Here is a 27,724-nt window from a genome sequence, read left to right as displayed (position 1 = left end):
CTCCAACCCATTGACCCGTGATCTGTTGCCTTTGGCTGTGTGCCACACCAGGCAGAAGAGGAAGAAGAAGAAATACGGGAGGATATTTGGAGATGAGTGCGTGTGTTCAAACTGAGTGCCGGCGTCTACGGGGGTGGGGGAGAGGGCGTATGAGCCCGCATGGGCCGGTGGGGTGCGCAAATTTCCCACTTGTCCCACCGGCGAAAAGTCAACGAACACAGTAAAAAATATGTGTCGATGACGAGGAGGAAAGCAAAAAGGGACACGTGAAGCGTGACGGTGTTCGGTTGTATGAGCGTGCTGTGGCCAATAAACTATGCGCCACATTTTTGAAGAAGAAGAGGAAGCGTGTTCGGGTTCTTTTCGTGTTGAGCAATCGGTAAGGTTTGATATAAATCACAAAAGCGCGTTATTCATGACTACTCTCGGTCATTATGACTATTGTCATGAAGTTCTATGACTATGACTATTTTCATTCGTGTCATGCGATGTTTTATGGCTATTGCTGGTCATAATGAACTACCACGACTGTTTTCATTGTGAAATGACTATTGATACGTCTCGTGACTCGACTTTTCGCGACTAACCTGGTTCAGAGAGAATGACACGATGTTTCACGACTGTCATTTGTCATTATGAGATTACATGTCAAATATTTTAACTCGTATTTTTAGAATTGTTGGCACTTGAAACAGCACCACGTGTTCACTGACGTTCCACGAGTATTCCTGAGTGTGCGAGTCATGACCGGAACTTGCTAGTTCTCGTGTTCGAAAAGGTTATTTAATACGATGCTTTACGATTGCTACCGGTCATTATAACAATACATGACAATCATCATGGTATGAACTACGAGTGACCTTTGTAGTGCTTGTAGCCAGGGGTGGGTGGGTGCTATGACATTTCCTGAGGATATCACCTCATACAGACGTGTATGTACAGGTGGAAGAGCTGCGACGAGTCATCTCAGTAACACCATAATCGCATGCTTTTCGATGACTTATGACATCGTTATTCGGCATTACATATTGACTGTGTCCATGGCTCGACATTCAATGACGAGTACTACTACGAGGAGTACTACTAGTGATATCCTCAGGGAATGTCACAGCGCCCAGCCTCAGTCGTTAGAAGCACTGTAGTCACTCATAGGCCACTCATAGTTCAGACCATGATGACTGTCATGTATTGTCATAATGACCAGTAGCAGTGGTAAACACGAGAACTAGCAAAATTCTCAGTCACAGCTCGTATACTGAAAAATACTCGTGGAACGTCACTATGTGGCATAGTGGTCATTGTTGCATAACTTAGAGGAGGACGATGGGCGACCAGGTGCATGAGATTGCGATGAGCGCGCGGCTCCTGGCTCGAGTTGGGATTCTGGGCACTTGTGGATTAAACCTTGTTGGGGTTGGGCACCTGGAGCTTCGGTCTGTCTGACTCATTTACGTAATGGTCATAGCTAGGTGAACACGTGGTGCTGTCTCAAGTACCAATTGCTCTAAAAAGACGAGTTATAAAAATTGGCATGGAATCTCATAATGACGAATAACAGTTGAACATATTGTCATTCTCTCTCAACCAGCGTTAGCCGCAAAAGTTGATTCACCAGACGGGTCAATATAGTCATTTCATAATGAAAATAATCGTGATAGGTCCATGACCAGTAATAGACCTCTCCCTGTTTGTAAACAAATGACGTCATAGTGTTCGGCAGCGCCACCAATTTGGTAGAGTTGAACTACGCTCGAAGCTGGGCGAGCAAGGTCACGTCCGAAAGCCACGGTCTTGAGCCACGGGGATTACGATGGTCCCTCAAAGGGACGCGACCTTCGGTCATATGTTCTTTCAATAGGAGGCAGCGAACAGATACCCATTCATGGAACCCAGCCCTCCCCTTCCGAGTTGTTTCGGTTTCAGTCTGTCTACCAACGTCATGATGACGTTTCTCAGGTAGAGGTCTCTGGTCATAAAACATCATGTGACACTTCTCCAACCATGCATGGATACCAACCATGCAACCAACAGAAAGGCGGAGGTACGAGACGTATTATGAAAATAGTCATGAAATGCCCATAATGACTAGGAGTAGTCATAAAATACCGCATGGCACTGTTGAACCAGGGGTAGGTACGAGACGTAGTAAGAACCTAAAACACTAAGACAACAACCTAAGAATCATAGAATTCTGGAAAAGGCATTGTTTGCTACTTGAAGACAAGCTAGTGTTTTAAATGTGTGTTTAATTTCTTCGGGGCATACTCACGTTGGACAAAACTAATGTTCGCAGTTAAATGTAACAAGAAACATCTTATAAAATTCTCCCGGCGCTCCCGGCGTTCCCGGAGATGTCGTTCTCAGATTGAATGGGAAATGTTATTCGAAAAGGGCGGCCGTTGTGAGCCGCAATCCAATCCAATCGAAGTAGCTACTAGCTACCTCGCTACCTGAGATCCTGAGATGGGCGCGTGAGTGTCCATTTCGGAAAGGAGTTTACGTAATTCCTGACGGAAACAGCCGCATACAAGTTCGCTCATTTGAAGGTTACAAAATTAATATTGTCTTCTTCTTCACTGCCTCTCGTACACTGTTTTCCCTTTCTCGTCTTGATGTACGAGACACAGACACACAGATGAGACCGAGACCAAAGTTTCGTTTTGCAACTTTACGCTGATATTTGCATCGTTTGCACGTTTCCACTGTGGGGATCATCTGAAGATCTATCCCAGTGTCGAAACGGTCCTGCCTTGTGAAAACGTACGAATACGACAATTTCTCGCAGAGACAGTGCTTATCTGAAGGGTAGAGGCACGTAAAAAGTGGGACTGAAGGTGACGCTTTGCTGGTATCGCACATATTGCTTTCCTGTACTGAAAGCGGGATGTCTGCTCAATAGATTCTTTATGAAAGCAACTCTATTCTTCCACTTCCGTTCCATCCATTCTCGTTCAGGCTATAGAAATCGATTTTGAGTAATAACGTAAACGTAATAAAATTCCAAACTCTTATGTAAACTGGTACGTCCTTGCGATGCCGAGATATGTTTAGTTGGTTGTTACACAAAATTAAACACCTGAAACACCACCTCACGTAGGAATATTATTCCTGTCCGTCCAAGCACTAAGTGCTGTATGATGCTCGTCATATGTATCATATTTTCGTGGATTTCAGGGGATGAATCAATTTCAACATGGGTGTAAAGGGACTACAATCGTTTTTGGAGAGGGTTGTACCCGGAGGATGCACCGAGCTAAACATACAGGAAAGGGCAGATGCGCACCGTGCTCACTGTCCTCAAGGAACAAGACCAACGATTGTCGTGGATGGTTTGAGCCTGATTAGATGGATTTACTCATGTGCAACTGACTACATCTTTGGTGGGCCTTGGAATGATCTGTGTACAGCAGTGGTAAGAACAGTTTTATCAGAAGTTAATAACATTTTTGAACTCCTAACGTTAAAGTGTAAAAGGGAAGGCTCACTGTCCTGCTCTAATAATGGTTAACATGGATCAGTGTTAGTGGGAATAAGAGCTGTATAGTAGCTATTCCTGTTAAGTGTCCAGATTTTTGCCTTCCAATTTTTTTACCTCTTTTTTGCAGAAGCACTTTGTGCAGCAGTTCGAGAATGCAGGGATCAGCCTTGTGTTCATTTTCGATGGTTGCATTCCCAAAGTGAAGATGACTGAGTGGGTAATGCGGAGGGCATTACGGGTCAAGGAGGTTGCTGAAATGTACCAGAAGCTGCATTCCGGTACATGGAGCCCAGATTACAATAATGCATATCAGTGTCCATCAGGCACGGGATATACATTTTCATTTGCAGTCAAGTTCCTCACATTATGTAAGGTACAGTACTCTCATATTTTTCAAATGAAAGTTCATTCACCATGCCCACCTTTTATACCAAAAAAAGTGCAAGGGAAATAGACATACAAATATGTGCATTGCTTTGTCTTGGCAATTCTGGAGCAATCAATTTTATGACAAATCTGAGGGTGGTTGGAAGCAATACTGTTGCCAACTTTGAGTATTCCATGTACTGAAGTGAGTATTTTGGAGACCTCGGAAGCAATGCTGCCTGACTCATGAAGATCTTTGTGCACAGCAAATTGGGATGTGAGCATACCTCAGTGTTGCTTACAAATGTATAAAGATTCAGTCCTAGCATTGCATCGAAGCTGTTCTTATTCCGGTGTACTAGCCTTCATGAAAATACGAGGACACTGAAGATACCAAACGTGTAAGAGCAATTTCTGTCTACAACGGAATGCACATTGCGTAGAGGCAAATATTTTTTGGGTAAAACACAATTTGTGTATGGAACAACCTGAGGAGATACGACATGGGATGTAAGGGAAGCCAATTGCTACCCATTTTCAAATTTCTTACCAGCAGTTTTGGTTTGTTGGCTTTTACAAAAATGTTGTTAACATGCGTGTGCTAGTAGTAATCTAGTATTCATTTACTCAGCAATATTTGTAGCGCCCTTCGAAAATAGAAACACTTTAACTGTGTATGAATCACACTATATCGCGTGAGCCCAATCTACTGCACTATGACACATGACCTGGCATGCCAGGATAAAGTAGGAGCAAATATTCGAAGATACATCAAGCAGGGTAGACCGAAAATTAGTTTTATAACTGTTCTGTGAGATCCTGTATTCCGAGATGTCGTCTTTCATGTTTTGTACTGCTACACATGTACCATTGTATTATACCCAGAGCCTTGTCTTTTAGGGTTAAGCATGGTAAAATCCATTTTCACAGCATCGCTGAGTGAGTTCATACTTGAGTTTTCATCGGACCTGTCATATATCCACTTCCTCTGAATTTCAGGTGATTCGTTCAGTGGAAGATTGTGACATAGAGGTTGCTCGTTATGCAGAGACCCATGCTGAATGCTTTGCAGTACTTACTCAAGATTCAGACTTCGCTATATTTAATCTGCATGTCACCTACCTATCAGTCCTTCATTTGAACTTGGAATGTATGACGACCCGTGCATACCACGGTGACGCCCTTGCCAATCATTTGGGGCTAGATCGTAAAGTCTTGCCACTCTTTGCGTGCCTTGCTGGGAATGACAGCGTCAACAGAGAAATGCATCTGGCACGGTTTCATGGTTCGCTTGGTATGTATGAGTCAAAAATGTTTCTATCATACTAGATTTCTTTGGGATGTGGAAAAGCTATTTCACCGACACTTGCCTGGAAGTGCAGTGGGTATTCAAGCACTCGCTAGCCAGGGCTGAAGTGCTGCTGTGTAATTTCACGAGTGCAGATGTTTGCATAAGACTAGTTTCAGGATGGACGCAAACAGTTTTATTCAGATTTTATGTACAAAGTAATCTTATTCGTAAATGCTTTAATTGGCCCATGTCACTTTGTAGATGCAAGTGTTGCGGTTACGTACAGCTTGGGACAAAAGTTCACGGAACACCGGGGTGTCACGTATCTCCATTGGAATGACACCCTGGCAGCAAACAGTAGCAGACACACATACTGGGAGATGGACAGGATAGCCGGTCACCTGTTTCTTATTCAATCTCTTCCTGATATCTAGTAGGGGGCCGCTCCGATTAAGAAATACGCCAGTGCCGTGTTTTGTAAACTTTTGTCCCAAGCTGTACTAAGCTAGAAGCTACAGTGTGAATCATCATAACATGACATTATCGTCATCTGTTGGTAGCATGGAATGGTAGAAAGAAACCTAAGGAGACCGCACTCCAGCACATTTCCAATGCATGAAAGTGTAGCGGAAGTGACGGTATGCTTGCTATGTCACGTGAGCCAACTGACCATTCTGCGACGAGCTCTCACTAAGTGTGGGGCAAACAGTGCAGCAGCTGGTGTTGGGCAGTGTAGCTACGTGTGATGCCACAACCTGAAGGGCAAGAAACATGGCAAATATCTGTTGGGTCTGTTCCAGAGGATGCAGTGACGTTGTCTACACACATAGTGTAGATTACAAAGACACACAGTGGGACTAAGGGTTCCATTGAGGCTTCATGAAACAAAGAGCCCAAAACATTGCACGAGTTGAGACGGAATATCACCTTGTTCTCACTATCCAATTTGGTTTAATTTGGTACGTAAATGTCATAACATTTTTAGTGGCCTCGACAACAGATGTAACGGTATGATAACAATACATATGATTTGAACAGGGAAGAGCAGGAGATCAACCAATCAAGTTTTATTCAACTACAAGCAAGCGGTTTTGGTGTGTGTCGATCACAGCTAGTGAATTAATCGCGGGAAAGCTGTTGAAAAAACAATATACATATTCGTCTTACATTAGAAGCAGTCTTTATTCTGTGCCCTGTGCATCTCAGTATCATGTTTCTTCCAACTTGGATAGCTTCCAGGCTGCGACGTGGCTTATACCCCGCTGCTGGATAATAAAGCCGTCTACTTCCTACTCCATACCAAATTACAAGTAACAGTTGCGGCTAAGGTAATGGTTTGAATACATGCTACTCAACAGAAGCTAAATTCTAGAAACGGTGCTGGCAGTGCACTACCAAACCTAACACCAAATGTACTCTCAGAGCCATAGCCAAAGCACTGGAGGAGTGAGAATGGGTGAGAGCAAAAGAAATTGTTTTCCCCACAAAAATGGTGTCGCCAGAGCTTCTAGGAATCATCGAGGTGACGCCACGCAGAATACCAGATTTTCTTCCACAGATTTAGATTACTTTTGATTTTCCCACTCATAGCCACAGTTGCCTCGCAGCGCTAACATGCAATAAACTTTTGATTTCCTTCCTCCTTGGCTTTTAGTTGTTCCATGATGCTCTGGCCCTTTGACATCATGCACAAGGTCATGTCTCATGCTGCCTTGTGGCTCTTTATAACTTTCTAGAGGTGAACTAACTATTGTTCTGCAACATATGACCGTAGTTACAGCAGCTTATTTTAGATTCTCTTAGATTGAGTCAGAAGTTCTGCCTTGGGTAGCTACAGGAGGTGACAGCTGAATGGCTTCTCTGCAGGTGTGCTCTTGAGTTGCATCACAAAGTGGATGCCTAGATATTCCTGAAATACCAAATGACAATTTTTGAAAGGCAGCACGAATCTAAAGCAAGGCCTACTGCATCATCTCTACTCCTCTGTCAGACATCCACACTAGATGACTCACTCTTGAGAAACTGCTGACTGAAATAGTTGATATTATTGTTGTGCATGTGCTGTGCAGGCTACCCAGTTCATCAGAGGTTTCATCTAAATGCATGTTACAAGAAGCTTGCTGATGTTATACGAAAAGAGGGCTGGAGTCTCAACCTGGAGCCAAAGGTTGCCCGTAAAACTGGAGTTCCCCTCCATGTTTTACAACATGGTATTTCTGAGTATGATCTACAGCAGCCACCTCTGTGCCTTCGTCCCCCACCAGAAATTGACCCTGAAAGCTGGTGTACTGCTGTGAAATGCTACAAAGATCTCAGTGTTTTCCCAGGACTACTTCAAATTCTCTATGGAAAGGAGCTCTTTCTTAGTGAAACCACTGAAGAACTACTGTGAGTGTCCTCTAGGATTAGTTTGGATAGTTATCACAGTCACATTGCCTGGGACTTGCATTGCTTTGTATGTACAGTCATGTCTCTCTTATCTGAACGCTGTGGTACCCAACCTTTATCATAACGAATTTCTGGGTCGCGTAATGCTGGACAAGCAAATGTCGGAGATCATGGACTCTCCGACATCGACGCACAGTGCTTCTTTAGTAGAACCTGAAGTTTTCGGGAAATATTTTTTTCCAGATTCGAGGAGTAAAAGTCAGCGAAATAAATATGTGGTCTGAATTCATGTGAATTCGGGTGGAAAAACTTCCAGCATGCTAAATTGGAGCAGAAATCAGACTCTGTTACTCAAACAAATTGTGCTGGTTTGGTACAAACGGGGATGTAATTGCGTTTGCTGCCAAACAAGCCACAGTAAAACCTCGATAATTCGACCCCCATTAATTCAGAAATTTGGATAATTCGGACGACCTGCGCGGTCCCGGCAAACTTCTATACAAGTTCATGCAAACGAACGCTCGTTTATTTAGCAGCAGTCGCGTGCGTCTAGTGTGCATTCTAACGGATGTTTCAGTGAGGGCAATTTGTGGAGTAAAAATCGGATTTCACCTTAAAGTGGCAACCGTTAACTCCGGGTGCAAATTCGCGGAAGAATCAGGTTAAACCCTAAAACTTCTGGCTTCACTCTTTAACCTGGGCTTGCAGACTAGAAATACTTTCACATGGTTTGGATAGCTGATGCTCGCATATCGACTTTTTGTGCCCAGTAAAAATTGTACACCTGTTGCGCTTTTTGGGAGCCATTGCTATTGTCTGCCCCACCAGTCTTCAGTGACGGACCTCTGACCAAAAAGGAGTCAAACAGTAGAACACAAAGTGACGTTCCTCAGGGACAATACTAATGCCAGCAGATGCCAAAAACAGTGGCCATAGACACATTTCCGTATAAGAGAATGGTTCTGGAACATTGTTTTCAGTACTTCACCTCTGGATAGAGATAACGAATTCTGGATAACTGGATAAACTAATTTTAGCAAGTTCATTCCTGTTTACGGAGACAGGATAACAAGTTTTCTGGTTATCTGTGTTATGGATGAGGGAGACATGACTGTGGTAGAGCTGACAGGTACCAGCAATTGATCATAATAGTGGAGTCATTGTGATATTGAAGGTAGTAATACGTAATTGAGCTTGACTGTGTTTGATGGGTAATGTGCAACACCGAGGCAGAAATGCTGGCATTACTGATGTAGAGAAAGTGCAAATTCTGTAGCACCCTTTTGTTTATGGAGCAATCAGGTACTGTGCTCACATAGGACACACCTAACATGAACTTGATAATGGACGCAGGCTTCACTCAAAGCCGTCAAACTCCGGTCCAGGAGAGTCGGTGCTGTAGTACATGTCACTCACCTCACCACAATCTGTCTTGCATTGCTTGTCAGCGATTCTGACCCTATCAAATTGGTTCAGAATCACTGACACATGAACAGGATCTCATGCTTTCATCACCCACTTCGATACTACAATGTGCGATAAGGAGTGATTTCCCCGGAAATCGACTCCTGGGAGGAGACTCGACTCTGGGGATGGGGGGTATATGTCTGTCATCATATATTTATGAGTGTATTGGTAGCCGAGCAGTATTGGGCAGTCTCAGAAATGTTGGGGGCAGGGGGTGCTGCAGAAAAACAGAGATGGTGTACACTCCCATGAAGGGTGTTTAGGGATATCTCTGGGGATGGGCCTCACCCCTGCCTGCTTATACTCACTTTGGGAGGGTGCGGTTCTTGAAAGTGGTGCATGAATGAACGATGTATGCCTTTGTCAAGTGGTGTGACCAGCTGCATACCAGCTGGACGTAAGAGAAAGCTGCCTTGTGCCACAAGTGAAGCTGGAGAATGCACAACATTTACTTGGGGGAATAACACAATTTTCTCCTTACAATGTTATCTATCACATATAATATGCATATTGTACAGTAGAGAATGCAATACAGATTAAGATTTGTTCTTTTCAGGGGTCCGCATATTCCCCCAGCATACAGCTGTTTTCGACCAATTAGACGCAGAGTGTATTGGGTATTATTTGGAGGAAGGCAGTCAGTGGAGATCATAGAGCATACAGCTTATCCTTTCGATATAGGAGTTAGGCATGAAAGAGTCTCACCAACACCTTTCATTCCCAGAGGTATGCATTGTGTTGCTTTATCCATGTGCTAGACTATCAAGTGTCTCTGTGTCATATGTGCATTTACATATATGTTTTACAGAAGCCATTCCTACATTACATGAGCTGTGGAGTGGCCAAGACAACCTCCAGCATGTGAAATGGCAACTGTTTTATGGCTGTCTAGGAGTTAGGTTCAGTTTGGCAGACCTGGCTGCCATTCCTGCACGATTTGTTCACTTATGTTGTGCTGTCAACATTATGCTGGCAGCAAGAGTTGTGGAACAGTGGGAGGCTATGGCATTCCTTGTTCAAGCTATGGTGCCACCCCATATTTCGAGCCAGTGTTCACAGGTCAAGATTGAGGTACGTATCATGGAAGGAAGTGGTTGCTGTGATAGCACAAGAAGCCAGATACAGTTAGTCATCTACGTAATAAACTCGAAAGTCATAGTTATGCTTATACTTAGTTACTTGTGCTTACGCCTAGTTACACTGAGCGAAGCAAAAGGTTTAAAGGACCACGGAAGCGAAAATAGGCTGCAAAGCTGTTTGCGTCATATTGCAATGTGTATCAAAACAATCCGGAATTCGACTTAGATTTACGTACATTAGTTGAAATGCCGCCACAATCACGATATAAAATTCGGCCGTGGAGCACTCTGAGCCCCTGGTGAGTGTCGCCGCGCCGCCGTAGCAGACCACGTCAGTGACACACGTTGTCTCTCCTGTTGGGGTTCCTGACTTTCATTTCGCGGTTGTTTTGCGATCGGAAGTTGATTTTCGCGACAAGAAAAATTGTACATGCTTGTGAAGTCTTTCCTGGCTGTGCTACAGCATGTTGCCGACTCCCTTTCAGCAACGCGAGGACATAGTGTTCCTTGCACGAACGACACACGGATAGACAGCACAAACATAGCGTCAAACATCGACTGACGTCTATTACAAAGACAACACTACCGAGGCTGTCCCCCAAAATCCATTCAAAGGAAGGTGATCTCATTCTCTCTAGGGGTGAGAGTCTTGCTGCTTACATTGCTGGCTGTATTACCTTGCGTTCGGCCAGGATATGTTTCAGAACAGACACGCTCTACCAGTCTGTGGTTGTTTCCGTGGCCGTATTGGCCATTGGTGCTTGACTGGCAATCTAGAGATGCGAAGTTCAAATTCTGCCGATGTCTGACTTTCATGATGACTGTCATATTTCAATTGTTTCCGAAAGACAGGAATACTATTGTCGCCGCGAATCCGTCCATGCCTACTTGCAGATAGGTGAAACAAGACAAGTAGTGCGAGAACATATTGTTGACGAGTGGTTCAAATCAAATCCAGAGGTGCTCATTAGCTCTAGCTTGGCAACGAAGTACATCAGGCTGAAAGAAGGAGCGGCCCCTTCTGTGTTTTCAGGAAAACGGAAGGCACAAATCTTTACTTCCACTTGGTGTTTCGGCGTACGTCTGATTCCCGCTACGGGGACAAAATGGAGACGAAGAAGCATGTACGAACCCATCTCTCATAGGATATATTGCCTTCAGACTTCCACGAGATCTCTGAATCGAACATCTTCAGGCGTTATTCGGAATTCGCCGTGTTTATCCCGTTCACCGGACAGCCGCACATAGAGCTCGAGAGATATTTGAGGTCACGCGCTCCTCAGATTTTCCCGCAATGCTTTGCGGCAGCGGCCGCGCTCCATGGGCGATCGTGTCGGGTGGGCGGCCCAGCGCGCTCGTAATCGTCAAAAATATGCCCATCCGTACAGCGTACTAGCAAAATACTAGTGGCACCATAATTCTACCTAATATTTATACACCTTGTTCGGACTCGTTTTTGCAATGGACAAATTTCACTTCCGTTGTCCTTTAAGTTGGGAGCTGCTGCTGTAATCTGATGCATTTTCTGTGTTCCTCTGCTTACTTTGGTTACATAAGGCTCACAAAAATCAAAAAGTCCATGTTTATGCAAGTGGAAGGTAGTAAGATCTCTCTCTTCTCCCCCTCTACTTTAGCCTGATCTTTTTAAATATTAGTGGGCTGTATTATATCCCTAATGATTAATTATTTCGTCTTTTTTTTTTTGTAACAACACACTACTTTAAGATGCATGTGGAATATGGTAAGTCTCGATTCGCACGTAGTCCCTGTTGTAATTGCGCCATATGAATACACAACATACACCAAAGCAACTTACATTGTGATTACCTGATTGATAATCAGATATTTAAATGCCTAATTGCAAATGCCATCAAGTGAAAAATGAAGTACAAGCTGTTGGGTAGGTGTTATCGTCGTTTAGGTTTACTGTCCCCCTCTCGGGGGGGGGGGGGGGGGGGATTCTGACTAGCAGTATTTATTTGTTTGCGTAGTGTTTATTTGGTGGTGAAAGACATCCAGCCATAGGAGGCAAGACATGTGAAACTACTGCAGACCAAATTAAAGAGCAACGAAATGGACATGATGCTTGCAAAACGTTCATTTCTGGGGCTCCTGCACCAGCATGGGCCTGCACAAGCTATTTTGCTAAGATTGTGAAAGACAACTTTGAGTACATGGTACAGGTTTACACTTTATGCTGGCCACCAAAGGTAGCAATGAGGTCATGAAACATATAATATAGGGAAGAAGCAAACATGTTGTATGATCCATTCATACTGAAGAGTTGTATGTGGATGCATAAAAGAAAGCCTAAATGAAATGCCTAAAATGTCATTTGTCATGCTCTATGCTGCTGTTATATTAATAGGGTGATGATGTCCTTTTTTGTTTTTCTTGTGGCTTTGTGATCTTTTCACTTTGTGGATGCCAAAGTATCCCCATAGTGATTAAGAATTAGTTTACCAGAAATAAGCAGGTTTTATTTTATACTGTAACTTATATGAGCATACTTACCTTCACTTCTCAACATTAAAACAGTCTGGATTTAGAGAGCTGCATGATATCCAGGAACTCCTGCTTATAAAGTGGCATGCAGTACTTACCCAGTAATTTAATCAGATATAAGGCCAGAGAAACACATTTACAACACATTTTAAAATACTGTTTTGTTTATGCAGCTGTAATATAACACAACACATAAGCTTTCTTCATGCGTTTGGACTGAAATTGGTGTATGTATGCTCCCATACATTGCACAAAGGGTAGGGACAGGCGTAGTCCACAGTGCTGCCTTTTGCATATGCACAAGCAGCTTACAAGCTCGTGCATATCTCTGCCCTTATCGTACTACAAAGGGCCAAATATTCAGCACCCCACACTTTGTAGATCAGATATGATGTGGCTGTATGTAGATGCCCTTATTGAGACCTACAAACAGTTGTGCTTGATTGGTTGGTATGGTGACAACTTGGAGCTGTGCTTTATTACTTTCTGCAGCGGTGTCGTATTCACCCCAGGATAGTTAGCCTTGCGACTTACTTTATGATGGGAGTGCAAGCAGTCACCACTGCCTTAAGTGCCTGTGGACATCCCCTTCCATTGGAACAGGCTCTGCCGTGGCTCTATTTTGATGGGAAGGTTTTCCATGTGCTCTACCAGGAGCTTGAAGCTGGCCGAAGTGTGGATTCCATTTTTGAGAATAATGTAAGTTTATCCCCAGCATCTTTTAAGAACTGCCTTCTACAGGCTCATTATAGTTATAGTGTGTGTGTTCAGTCCTGATCTCATGTAATGCACACTAAAGTCAATTCTCTGCACTATTGCACAGTGTCTAATCTCCACCATGTCTAATAAACTTGAACTATTGGAAAACTGTGATGCCCACCTTTGTTCCATAGCTTAATCTTTTCTTTTTTCTTTTTGAGTCAGTGAGAGTATAAAATCCAGTAGTAGCTGAAAGTCTAGCTGTCCAAAAAGCCGTACGTCTGGTGTATCATGTAACAAGTCTTCACCACCATGTGGAATGTCAAAATTCTCCTAGAATGAAGTTAAAGGGGTTGTGACACCGTAATCAATGTGGATAGTACAATGGTTGCATGTGCTTCATTACACCATGCAGCCATTGTACAACATGACAGATTATTGAGACTTGGACAAACTTCCACGTCAAGGTGTAACATCAAGGGAGTGGGAGCGTCGACCATACTCATTGGTTCTCAAAAGCATGTGACTTTGCCCAGAGCTGCCCGACTGGCGACGGTGCTGACTGCCGTGATGTTAGATCAGGATGCGTTTCTGTATTCGCTATGCCAACTGTCTATGTGTCTGTAAAACATGGAACGGCATTGAAACTGATGCATCTGACATCTTTTACGTTTATTCGGCACAACTTAAGACAAGGTGTTGCGACCCCTTTAATGCAACCAACAATTTGTGGGCCTCAAAATGACAGCTTTTGTAATTTTTATTTATTTTTAATTTTTATTTTTTGCTACGTACAGTAAAACCTCATGTCGGACACATCTGTATCTCTGACAACCCCCTAAGTCGGACGAAAAGTTGTTGCACCGGCGTGCTTCCATTGAAAATAGATGGGGAGAAGATTCTCTATGTCGGACACCTTCTAATCTCTGAAGTAGGACACCATTTTCTTGCTAAGTCGGGCCACTGGTTGGGCAAAAGGCCGAGCGTCAGCTTCTCAAACTTAGTCTGAGCTTCTGCTTGGAAGACCCGTAGCCGGCTAATCCGTTGATCTCTGAACAATTCTGCTCGGATTACAAAGGAGAAGGGGTTTCTGAACTCGTTTGACACTTTGAGTCACCATGGAACCACTTGCGTCCTCATGTGCTTACAAACGCAATAACGGTTGCCTGTCAGATGTGTGCTTCCATTATGGCTGCAGACCTTGTAGGGAGAACTCAGCAGACCGCCCAGCACGTGCACAGCGCCTTCTCGTCAGACTCTGCTCCCTCATTGTTGTTTGGGTGAACGCTAGGAATTCGGGTTTGGCCGTGTATTCGGAAACTCAGGTGACAGAATATGTATCATAGTGGCAGGCAGTGTATTTTATATTGGGGGCACAGTAGAGCTAGATAAAATGCCACACTTGGCACGGTTGTGTGAAACATGCGTAGAGGATGGCAACTCATCCAACTTTAAATCACAATGGCTGCTTTGTGCTCCGTTTAGGAAGTTTATCAGGGCATCAAAATCCTCAAACACCAACCTGAGGAAGCACGTAAAGGTACAGCTTGTTTCATCGTATGAGAGATTGGTATAATTTTGATCTATCAAAATAATCATAATAAGACACCCTGCACCACCCTTGTGACATCAGGCTCTGAACTTGTTTGTACGAAGGTCAGTATTTAAAGAGTGCATATTGCGTAGCAGGGAACTTGAAAGTAACCTGTTATTTTTCCAAAGAAACTTGAGAATTTGAAGTTCATTTTGAAGACATTTTCATGATTCGTAACTTTGTTAGTGACTTGGTTACATTTTTTACAACTACAACAAGTAACTTAGCTTGTAACAAGTTCTATTTGTCGAGTAACTTTCTCATCTCTGGTGTGAACATTGCCGAAAACCCAGATTCAAAATCTAGTTGAAAGCCCTGCAAGTAGTGTTGGTTTCCACAGGCCTTGCGCCCATTGTATGCGATGCCATTGGCATAGGGTATATACCACTGTTGTGTTGCAAAAGGGCACGACATCATGCTAGAGTGGATACCTGGACATCCCGGTATACCTGGCAACGATGCAGCAGCCTCCCGTGCATACCAGGGCGGGTCAATACGTCAGGCGTACAACTGTGACGCATAGTTAATGCTCGCTACTATTATCAAGAGAATGTGCAGGGAGTTCCGTTTTAGTGGACACATATCGACAAACACGTTGTCACTGTACAGGATAGACTCAGACAACATAGAACGAAACAAAAGGGCACAAGCGAGCTGGTGTGCATTAATAGAGTGGTAAAATTTCCTGAAGAAGATGACACGGACGGGAAACACACAAGTGGACAACGCGAGACTCAACGAGACTTTCCGACTACAAAATACCACCGTCCAACACACCCATCAGTACAGGTATCTAGGGGTGCTCATCGAAGACCAACTAAATTACTTGGAGAAGCAATGAAAAAACAATCGTAGCGACAACAAACAAACAGAAGGGACACGTGTGGCACCTCGCCCGCCACTCCTACAACCCATATTCCGTCGGCAAGTTATTATGGAAGGCTACATCAGTTCCATGTGCATACGCAAATGCAGCATTATGCTACAGCGCCAGTACCATGAAAATCCTGGAACGTCAACAAAGGGAGATAGGCAAATGGATTTTGGGAAGGAGCCTAGCCACAGCGAATGCTGCCATAGAAGTGGAAGTCGCATGGTCAACTTTCGAATACAGAGAAGCACGGTCAAAGACAAGATACTTGGGAAGACTGATCCATCTGCCACGAAAACGACTAGCAAAAAGAATTTTCCACCATGTAAGATACACAGGCATAAAAACAGACTGGATAAAACGAATAAACCGAATAGGCTCCAAATTCAGCAAGGGGACCAGTCGCCATGAAACAAACACTGCCAGAGAATGGAATCAACGAAGAAATGAAGAAAACTGAGAACGACTACTGGAGACAACGCGTAAGAAACAAACAGAGCATGAACCTATACGCCACATACAGAGACAAGCCCACCCCATACAACCACTACAGAGGAGACCGCGCGAGCGGCCTGTATGTCCAAGCTAGAACGGGGACCCTCCTGACGCGAGAGAGACTGTCTCAGCTCTTTAACCACAACGACGACTTATGTATCCTATGTGGTGCGGAGAAAGAGGACTTAAACCACGTCCTGTTGAGGTGCCAAGCCACCAAGGCGATTCGCCCAGCAAACCTTGACATCGCAACAATGCTAGGACTGACAACTCCACCTGAAACAGCAAACCCCAGCGACATCGCCGAAAGATGTAAACAACACCTCGTGAGCTGGGATAGGCTGACTAAAAGTGCCCTAAGAAACGACCTCAAATCATCAGACGCTTTCAGACATATGTCGGCACAGTTCCCCTAGAAGTCGGCCCAGGACGCACATTTCCCCAGGGCGTCAGTCGTGACGTTGCCCACATACGTGAGGCCGACAACGGCAAGCCCTTTCACCATCACCACCACCACTACCACCACCACCACCTCAAATCCAAGTCAAGAGTTAAGCCGAGCAAACCTTCGCCGTCGAAAGCACCTGACGCAGCAGCGACACTAGCGACGGCCATTGGAGCCAAGCCAAGGCAAACAAGCCTACCGACAGCTACCGACCGACCGGAAGCGCCAACAGCAGCGACATTCCTGGAACCGACCCACCTACAACCGCTTCAACCTTCATAGTTTTCTGTTTTTTTTTCTTCTCTCATTTCTTTTGTCTGTGGTGCCCTCACGTGACCTGCCCTGACTCAAAAGGGATTAGGCAAACCTAAACCTAACTCAAAAGACTCGAGTCTCTTGTTGTCCACTTCTGTATTTCCCATCCGTGTCCTTTTCCTCAGATTCGAGGAAATGTTACCACTCTCCAGACAACATCATCTTTATAGTACCTGCATCGTTGTCCCAGACCATAGAGACACTGCTGCATCTCTTTCGACGGAGTGTCCCCTACAGCGGCCGGATTCGACGAAAGATAGGAAAAGCGGCTGCCCCCAACTGCTCTGTGTGTGGGGCTGTGAAGGACGTGGAGAACGTCCTGATTATATTGGCAACGCTGGACGACCGCCTTTTCAAAATTCTAGAGTTGTGGGATGCCCAATTCAAGCAACAAGCGTTCGCACTCTAGTTCAATATTTGAAGGACATTGAAGCGAACACCAAGTTCTAGAGACTTCAGGGAAGAACACTGTAGCTTGTCACATCACCTGATATTTTCACTTCCACACGTCTTAGTAACTCCACTCCTTCGTTACCCTTTCTTTCGTCTTACTAGTTTACATCTTAATTTGGAGTACTCAACTTTAACCGTCGTGGAGTAGATGGATGGAGTAGATGGATCATGGGGGTGGGGGGCGATCGCCCCTCCACCTAAATCATCAGGTTAAACATTAGGTTCCCCCTCTTCCTTCCCCCTCTACGCGCTACGACAAAAAAAACCCCTCCCCAAAATGACAGTCTGGATGAGCCCCTAGATTGATCCACAGTTGTGGAATTGGCATTCCATATTTTTCTTCACGTATCCATTCCAGTTCTTTACGCGGAACTCTTCTGAAGGGCAACCAATCCGTGCTTCCGGGGCAGTTCTGTAGCCTAGTGGCGTCAGCCGTACATTGCATCGTCGATTGCACTTTCTTACTGTGGTAACTTCCCTCGTTCCAGTTACATCTTCCTCAACCATGCGGTAGTGATCGAATGCTTCACGCTTTGCGGCGATAAAGCCTTTGAGGCTTGAGTGATCTCAATAAGGAAACTATGCTGTTCAGTTCGACCGTTGGACTTAGTAACATTTTGCTGGTCTTGTCGACTCTATTTAGAATATCGTCCCAAGTTGAGACATATAATTCCCGTTTCAAGTTTATAGACACGGTGTTAATGAGACCGCTAGCATTAAAGCGCACTTCAGCCATTTCATCTCGATCGTTAGCAATGGTTTCCAATGCTTTTCTAGCCCCTGACTAAGGCTGTCACAGCATCTGCTCTGCAGAACCATAGTGCGCTGTTGACTCTTTTCGGAACTGGAACGAACTGCTTTCCTGTGCTGTCGCCGGAAACCATTTTGGTGAGGTGGTTCAGCACCTTGGCAGTTGAAGAAAAGGCACCAGCAAGTGGGATGCTGGTGCCTTTGCTTCAGCTGCCATCATGCAATTGAAGTATCAACTGGGTGTTGTGTGGCTTGTGTTGTGTCTGCCCTTCTATGGTTAATTGCCTCATCCACTACAATCAGTAGTTCCCTAAACATTGACCTCTGGGTGTATACTGAGCTTCCAGAGGGGGCGGGGTATACGTTTATGGGTATATGCATCGGGCAGTTCTCAGAAATTTCGTGGGGGGGGGGGGTGCAAAGGACCAGGGGGTACCCCGCCCCGTCCATAAAGGTGTAGGGAAATCCCTGACTATACCGTAACTGGTATACCTGCTCGAGGAAATCGATAAAGGCAGCATCAGCAGGGCAGCACACGGCAGCTGATTTCACCACGAAATTCAGAGTGTGCGCTGAACAAGGAACCCACGTGGAGCCAGATAGTTTTTCTGCCGTCCTAGTGCTTGAACACCTTTGTACTTTCCATTCAAGGACACAGCATCGTCGTAAGACTGCCCGCGACGGTCCTGGAATGTTTATGCCACATGCGTCGAGGAAACTCATTAAAGCTTTGAATGTGTGCTCAGCTATATGCTCCTGGTCAGGCATGAACCATACGAATCTTTCAACTGGCGTAGTATTTCTCAATTGCACAAAAGTTCTTGATGCATATGTGATTTTCACAAGAACCCAAGGCCTCATCGTAAATTGGCATATAAGATATTGGCAATATTCTATTCTGCTACTCATTTTGTTTTGTTTTCTTTGCTTGTCTTGCTGTCCTACTTAATATCTTACCATTATGAGATGAGAGATGGTAGTCAATCAAAATGAAAGAAAAAATAGTTCCAACGTGCTATATATATAGCATGTTGGAACTATTTTTCTTTCATGCCACAAGCTTTATCGTTTCTTTTCAGTTCTTCGAAACATTTAATAAGACCTCTTTATTTATGCAACTCAAACTATGGATAAGGAATTATCATAGTTTGGGCTTCAGTGTAATCTTTAGCATTAATTACCTGATGTTTAGGGAATAACAGTGATCACAGTGACAGTTGCACGTACTTCCGTTCGCTTGAGAACATCGTGGCTTCTATCCTCATCTTCAATGTCTACCATGTCAAAGATACCCATAGACATTTGAAGCACTGTCAAACGAAAGGACTTTGATTCTTTATGATCTTTGACGTTGACACGTGACATAATACCATCATTTCGCTTGTGTAGTCACCAGAAAGCCAAAGATAACGCAAGCGCTGTGGCAGTGCACCAATTTATTCTTTTCGTCATCCCTTCTTTAGAGCGAACTGTAAACAGGTAATAAAGAATTAACAGAAGAAAGAACAACCTCCGCCTCTTGTGAGTGAACTGCTCTAAAGTAAAAAAACACACACACAAAAAAACAGAAGTAGTAGTAGTAGTACCAGTAGTGTTGTTGGACAGAAGTGCCGACGCAGGAGCTAGTGAAGAGAAAGGCGAGGCGAGAAGGGAAGGGACAAAGGATTGCGGAGGATTCGGAATAATAAAGGTGGCCGTTGGATGGTAGCGGTTGTCTACGCTATACGCGCTGTTGTCTGCACATGTTCAGACCCCAAATGTGACTAGGTTACTACACAAATTGGCGGCGAGGATCCCTACCTGAGTGGCCCACGAGACCTGCGCAAGCCAGAAGCGCAAAGTAGATACAGAGAAAGGTGAAGAAACGCGATGCAGACGAGAAGAACTATAGAGACACCCAACGAGGCACAACATTCAAATGAGCCACATAGGGACCCTTCTACCATCGTTCGACCAGCACACGTGCGTCGCCGCGAGCACAGCGCTGGATGAAGTGGCCAGCATGTCCGCTTTGAAAATTTTGACTCAAACACTACAGACACCGCTCGCGAACACGCTGTTGCTCCATTACGCCGGAGAAGAGGTGTACGATATATTTCAAACGCTACCGAACACGGGATCAGACTATGACGCAGCTGTCGCACGAACGTCTGCAGCACCAATTTGCCCCAAAATGGAGCGCCGTGTACGAGCTCCACGTGTTCCACCATGCACGGCAAGATGCAGAAGAAACGCTGGACCAATTCCATGTCCGACTGAGAAGGAACTTGTCTCTCAAATTATCGAGGGAACCACGTCTCACAAACTCAGCCGTACTGCACTTCGCGCAGGGTATTCCCACGAGTTTCATCTCTTTTTTTGCGGGTGGTGACGCTCATATCTGCAGCTTTTGTGGCGTTTTTGGCCTTTCTGGGCTGCATTTTGAGGGGCACATACGGGGTGCGGAGGGTGCTAGGAAACTCCCTGACTCCGAGAGCCGGATATAACTCTGAAGCAGCTTCTAGGGATCAGCCGCAGCCCCGAGGTCGCCGCCATCCAGGCCACTACCATTGAAAATCCGTCACAAACGTACCCAGTGCAGAAGGTAACAGGCAAGAAAGCATGGAGTGGCAATGTACCCCATAAATAGCGATAACCACAGAAGGACTGAAAAGTGTTCCGGATGTGATGCAAACTGGCCCCACAAGAGTGAAAGAACAAGTTGTCTAGCCTGGGAAGCCACATGGCATGAGCGCTTTCGAGCACCCCTGGAAGCAGCGACTATAGGATTGATCCTCTATAGCGTCAGCCAAGAAATTCCAGTTGTGGGAACATTTACTGCATTGATCAGCGCCCACAGGAGAGGAGCGTGCAAGCACCGATGTATGTCATGAGATGGCCAGAAGTGTTTGCTGTCGAGCTACAAAACTGCTACAGAGATCAAGCTCATTAGCATTGCACAAATGGTAGCCGCAGAAACGTCCGTCGATGCCAGAATTTCCAGAGCTGCTTCTAGGTCTCGAGTGACTGAAGAACTTCCAGGTGAAGTTGGAGATTTCAAAATATATGATGTTACTTGTGAACATCGCCGGATCCCGTTGGGGATGAGAACGGCGTTGGCGGCTGAATTAATGCGCCCAGAAAATCTCCACGTGATCGAGCATGCAACTGGACCAACCCCATGGGTTTCACCCGCCGTCGTAGTCCACAAACCCCACACCGACGGAGCGGTACAAATGGGCATAGACGTGAGAGAAGTGAATATGACCATTGCACGAGTACGACATATCATGCCCACAGTGGAGAACATCATCAGCATTTTGAACGGCGCACATATTACTCAAATAAGCGCTGTCCTCTGGGCTTGTTGGTGCAAATTCATAACTTGGTAAAACCGCAAAGAAATATTACACAACAACACACGTCGAGAGACAACACACATGGCGCTTTACTTTCAATAAAAATAGTCTATTTAAGTACATCTAGGTACTCCCTTTCTGTTAACGACCGGCTTTGTCAGCTGTGACAGCAGGTCGTTAACAGAAAGGGAAAGGGAGTACTGTTGCTGTGTGACCAGTTTTGTTGTCTCGCGATGTGTTTGTGTCTTGCTATGTTTCATCGCGCTTCTACCACGTTATGGATACTTCAACGAGCTAGTAGCTGGAGATAGTAGCTGCAACGAGTAGTTGATTTCAACGAGGGCTGCCATCAGCTAGAGCTGAACGAGGAGTCACCAGCCATAACAACTTTCTCCACCCACTGTGGCTTAAGAAGATATAAAAGACTGCAATTTGGGAGTCAGTGTAGCAGATGCAATCTTCCAGGATGCCATGCGACAACTCCGACATGAAAATGGCGTCATCAACCTCAGCGACTACGTTCTTGTGTCAGGACGCACGGTGGAGAACATGAGCGGAGGCTACGTTTCAAACATGGCGTTGTTCAAACATGGCGAAGAAGCGGGCCTCACCCTGAACGAAAAGAAATGTGTCATAGCCGCCCAAACATTGAAGGTTCTAGCCAAGCCAAGGGGGGCACTGGAAAAGTGGAAGACCGAGTGGATATGACGCGTTCGAATCCCGGCAACGGCTGTACTGTCTGAGGTTTTCCCTGGGTTTTCCGGCAGACTTTCCAGACGAATGTCTGCACAGTTCCCCCCGAAGTTGGCCCAGGACGTACACTAACCGCTGTCTCTTACTCCTTCCTGTTATCCTCTTTGCGCCTGTCCACGTTTGTATGCCGCTCATAGCCACACGAAAAAAGAAAAAAAAAAGGAAAGTGGAAGCAGTAGCGCAGATGATACCGTCCAGGAATCCAACAGAAGTTAGATGCGTACTAGCCATGGTGAATTACTGCAGTGGACCGTACCTCGCCTAGCCGAAATGGTTGAGTCACTTGGGTGTCTGATACACACCGACGCGGAATTTTCTTGGACTGAGCAACACCAGAAGGTCCTTGATAGAGTAAAGCAAGCATATCTCAGACACGCACCCTGGCGTACTTTGATGACAGCAATGAGACCTACGTCATCACTGATGCTGGACCTGATGGACTAGCAGGAGTGTTGGATCAAGAAACCAAAGACAAGAAAATTCCCAGCATCTTAGTGTTATGCAGGACACTGACGCCGACGGAGAAAAGGCGTCCTCACATCGACAAAGAAGTGCTGGCTATTGTGTCAACGATCGAACGTTTCCAAGTCCACCTGGCTGGAGGTAAGTTCACTGTGAAGGCAGACCACCTACCGGTATTGTCAATCCTCAAGAACCCTAGTGCGAAGCTTTCAACGAGATTACAACGCCTGGGCCTCGGGTAACAACACAACCACTTTGACATTCAGCACATCCCTGGGTAGGAAACTCCTACAGAGTATTTGGCAACCGTCGCCAACCCGAGGCGAGATCCCAACACGAGAAATAGTTGTGGTAGAAGAATACATCCTCTTTGTTTTGAAAGCAGCAAAACCCAAGGCACTGGCGGTGCATGAGATTGAAGAAGTGTACATAGCTGACGTGCAGATGAACCAGTTAATCACTTCTCCCGCGAACTCCTGTGGAAAGACAAGTTGAAGCCTTTGCTCCAGGTCAGGGATGAGTTAACGGGCACTGAGGGCAACATCGTTTGAAGAGGAACAAGGCTGGCAATTCCCCGAAAATCTCAAGCACAAGCTGTACGCCTAGCGCACCAAGGCCTGGTGAAAATAAAACTGATCAGGGAGAAAATCTGGTTCCTGGGAATCGACAAGAGGGTAAAACCAGTAATCAAGGGCCGCGAAGCATGCCAAAGAATAGTCGAGTAGAAGACTTCACTGTTGGTGATGACACCGCTCCCCCCTGGACCCTGGCATTCAGTAGCAGCAGATTTTGCCAACTCTCTGCCCGGACAAAGATACCTACTAGTAGTCGCAGACGAGTACTCACGGTACCTGTAGCCTCAACATCACTGAACTCGAGAACTGTGACAGCAAAGCTCAGCGATATTTTCACTGTACATGGGACGCCTCATCTTTTGAAGACTGCTCTGACGTCACGTTGACGTCAGAAGTCTCTCTCTCTCTCTCAGAGAGGAAGTCTCTCAGATGACGTCTGAAGGCTCTGACGTTACGGCGGATCCCCATCTCTGGCGGCAAAGGATCACAGAATGGCCAAACTCCCCTCATAAACGGCTCAGGACATAGCCTGAGGCTAATCTCCGATTGGCCACTCATGGGCACCGCTTGCCGTCGAGATCTGCTCGTCTCGGACTTCAAGGACGGCGACGAGTCTCTATCGTTCGCCGCCACTGCGGCTTGCCGCTCGGCAATCCCGACGGCCCAACGCTGGAAAAACGCCTCATGCTACCCCAACCGCACTGACGCAGGATTCACATCGCGCGCAATCGTGATCAGGCAGCGATCGTGATTGTCCTCAGGCTCGGTCAAAGCAAGTCTCGGCGACCGAGATCAACAACGGGACACTTGTCCCCCGTTCGCGAACAGGATTGAGCAGGAGCAGTGGAGGTGCTTCGCGGCGCTAACACGGAATCAAACAAACAAAAGGAGCAGTGGCTCCCTTTCTCCCTCACCTACTCGCCCTGCCGGTTCCGGGCTGGCAAGATGGCGACGGGGTACAAGTTGCTTAGACACGCCGTCTTCCGCGAGGGATGAGCTTTCATCGCACGTTAAAGAACCCTCAGGTGGGCAAAAGCAATCCACAGACCGACCGCTGTGGCGTCGCTCATGATCTCAGTTGTCTCGCGACGTAAACACCCAATTATTAAAAAAAGATGGCGACGATGGCGTAAGATTCGATATCATGTTTTTTCAACATAGGTCTGTCGCATTTGGTTTAATGTGAACTTCATTCAAGCAGACGTCTTCTGAACGAATGTTTCCTTTAATTTGAAACTTCAGTGGGTATTGTGTTCAGCGAGACTGCGGCGACCAGGATTGCGCGACGATCCAGATTGTGTGCGACAGTGTGTTTAGACCATTATGCTGACGAGAAATGTTAGGCGGTGCCTCGTAGCAGTGGCGTAGCCAAGGGGGTGGTTTCGGGTGTTCAAACCAGCCATCCGAAATTGTACTTTTTGCAGTGCATTTGGGAGAAGGAAACGAGGGGGAATCCTCTTTCCCCATTTAAGGTCCCCCTAGAACCCCACCCAAAATATTTTTCTGGCTACGCCACTGCCTCCCAGAATCCGACAAGTGGACACAGTGCTGCTAAAATTAAAATCGCCGCGTCCTACGAATCTGCGTACGAGCCGTGTCCATACAATGTAACATGGGCCCAAGGAACTGAAATTACGGCTGTCCGTGACAGTCGTAAACAAGAAGATTCTCGGGAATGCTAATTTTTCAAGCGCATCGCCCAGTGCCCTCTAACCCCAGGACTTCGAGGACTGGGACACTGCTGGGGACCTGATATAGATATCCCAAACGAGCAAGACACTCTTAGAAAGTGGGCTCAACCTGACCCAAAGCCGCAGTAGGCACCCAAAGTGTGACACTTGCGGAGACCAGGTGGAACTCGGCACGGGAAGCTCGCGGGAGATTGCGAATGATGCTGGACTGAATGAAGATGTATTTTCAAGTAAGGGGGGATGTTGTGTTGGACGCCGCAGGGACTAGTGAAGCACGTGAAGCAGGGACTAGTGAAGCAGTGAAGCGGTGCACAATACTTCGATGAGACGAGAAGGAAAGGGGGCAACGTACTTGGCTGTTGGCTTGTGGCGATCTGACGGCTATTGGCTGCACATGCAGCCAATAGCAGCAGCAGCCTTTAAAGCAGGCTTCTCGCAATGGCCAAACTCTCCCAACAAACGGCTCTGACTGGACGCAACAAGAAGCATCCCTAAGTGAATAATGGCTGCAGCTGCAGGGTTGCACAACACCGAAAGAAAGCCGGGGGAAAAGGGCTTCAAGGGTCCAGACACCCTCCTCCTGAAATCTTCTTACCTTTGGCAGTGCATTTCGGAGAGCGAAACCAGAAAGAATCCTCCTCCCCAGCTAAAGTCCCCATAGAACCACTCCCGAAATATTTTTCTGGCTACGCCACTGCCACCACGTGACACATTCTGTTCTTGATCGTCATGATCTAATTGCGTGACAATAAGAAAATGAGCAGAGTACTAGTTAAAGCATTCAATAATTGTAACCATAATTCACCATATTACATTGCTTGATGAGATAACGCCGTCATAAGTGAAAACGAAGGTCCTTATGGTATTTCAAACACAAAGGCCTAGAAGATCAATTCTGCTCACCTTGCAGGGTGACAAGAATTGTACTACAGCATGTCTGTGCTTATTCCGCTGTAAATCGAAGATGAGAGATTTCTAGTCTCGGTTTGGTTATCCTTTCATTTCCACTTTTGCTAAATTCATGCAAGCTGTAATTGTACAGCACAGTCAGTCAGGGAAGAAGCAAGCATTTTACATCATACAGGGATCTGCTTTTAGTTGTGGGCATAGCTACTTTCTGTTGAAATTTGTAATGCAATGCCCTTGAGATTCAGTAATAGACATTGCTTCATTGCGTTTTGACAATCTTTTAGTAAGAGAGCCGTTCCACCTTTTTGGTTCTCGAAGTTCCTTCCTATTGTCTGTGCACACGCGCATGAGAGCCATTAAGATGCTTCACTAATGCTTTTTGTTGTTGTTATTTTGCAGGTACAGTGCTTGGAAGTTTTCTACAGGCTGTGGCGTATCACATCGATGTAATGAGCATCCTACACAGAGCATTACCCATCGTGTATCATATCTGCATCTTTCCAGCGCCAAGTTCAATTACTATTTGAAGCCTATATCAAACATGTATTTTATGGTTTTACTACGTGTGTATTAAAAATACTTTCTTCTTTTTACTTCCTGGTGTCAGTATAATCCTTTCTAAGAATATTTTGTGCAGTGAGCTATAAGCTTATAATCATTCCTCGGTTTTGTTGAGGAGGGGATCATGCGTCCTGGGCCTATCAGACAGAGTTGTACGAAACTCGTTACCCAGTAACCAGTTACTCTTTTGGGTAACGAAATAACGACATAGTTACTTTGCCAAAAATTGTAACCAATAACGGATTCAGTTACAAAAATCGGTTACTCGTTACTTTTCTTCGTTTACACTCTGTTTCAACATGGACGACATTGTCAATTAGTATGTGGACATACCGTAGGCTTCTGACACGTGGTGCCCTGACCTGGATGTTCAGCTCCTGGGAGCCTCTGATCGGGTTGTGCAGGATTCCCCCGATTTAAACTCCCCGTCCCGATTCCCCGGGCACGAAACAACCGGCTCATCTCCACCGTCGCATTTGCCCCGCCTCAGTACAGTTAGACTTCACTGTTGAATTTCCTAAACACGCTTTTCATGTTTTATTTTTAAATGGTGAGGCTAAAGCGTGTCAGGTTTGTATTCCGCAAAAATGCTGACTTTGTTGCAGAACCCATCAATTTCGGTGTTAGTGCCCGTTTTGGTATAAACGCCTGTAACTCGCTTTATTCGGCAGAAACAGACAAGGCCTGTAGAAGGCGTATATAGCTTTACGACACCTGGTCGCGCCAATTTGAACTCATTTATTGCTTGAAAGGTCGGAACAGTTCACTTGACGTTAAAAACATTGTGTTCGAGAATTTGTAGTTCTATGTACTTGTGTTATGTAACGAGTCGTTTTTGTTGCTTCTGGCAGCGTTGATAATAAAAGTGCGACCGTAATTGAAGGGCTGATTTTTGTCTTTGATGTGTTATCGCGAGCCACTCCTTTCTCTGCTTTCCGCATTCGTATAGCCCAAAGCGCGAAAATATGTGCTGTAATTTGTAATACCTATAACTCAGCTTTTATTTATTTATAAATTATCAGCCAATTGGACACACAACTTTGTCATGGCGTAAATACTTTTACAGACTTTCGGCACAGCATTCTTTTCATAATCAGCAATTCTTCTCTGTCCGGTTCCGGTTGTTCGGAACGCCATTCTTCTCATAATCCTACAGCTGTCACTTGTATTCTTTTGAACGTACTGCCACTATGGTGGGCCACCATACTGCTACCTTCTACCAACTATTCTTCTTCCTCC

The 27,724-nt window shown here is 45.5% G+C and overlaps 1 protein-coding gene across 5 annotated transcripts; it reads left to right on the top strand.

Moving 5' to 3' along the window:
* The first annotated feature begins 290 nt into the window (after positions 1-290).
* Positions 291-26,517, top strand: LOC135378073 (constitutive coactivator of peroxisome proliferator-activated receptor gamma-like). 5 transcript variants are annotated; one of them, XM_064610921.1, is made up of 9 exons: positions 291-379; positions 3,175-3,412; positions 3,606-3,851; positions 4,844-5,138; positions 7,205-7,523; positions 9,547-9,716; positions 9,799-10,061; positions 13,067-13,273; positions 26,324-26,517. In XM_064610921.1, exons 2-9 carry the CDS (start codon positions 3,194-3,196, stop codon positions 26,372-26,374), a joined length of 1,770 nt encoding a protein of 589 aa, XP_064466991.1. In that variant the 5' UTR covers positions 291-379; positions 3,175-3,193; the 3' UTR covers positions 26,375-26,517. The 5 variants fall into 5 exon arrangements, with proteins under 5 accessions (XP_064466991.1, XP_064466990.1, XP_064466993.1 ...); XM_064610920.1 differs by lacking the exon at positions 291-379 and adding an exon at positions 2,459-2,546; XM_064610923.1 differs by lacking the exon at positions 291-379 and adding an exon at positions 2,464-2,760 and having other exon boundaries at positions 13,178-13,273.
* The last annotated feature ends 1,207 nt before the right edge of the window (positions 26,518-27,724 follow it).

This window comes from Ornithodoros turicata, chromosome 1 (genome assembly GCF_037126465.1).
Source record: "Ornithodoros turicata isolate Travis chromosome 1, ASM3712646v1, whole genome shotgun sequence".
Taxonomy (NCBI): domain Eukaryota; kingdom Metazoa; phylum Arthropoda; class Arachnida; order Ixodida; family Argasidae; genus Ornithodoros; species Ornithodoros turicata.
Note: the sequence above shows the minus strand (reverse complement) of the source record. Positions and strands in the feature narration are given on the sequence as shown.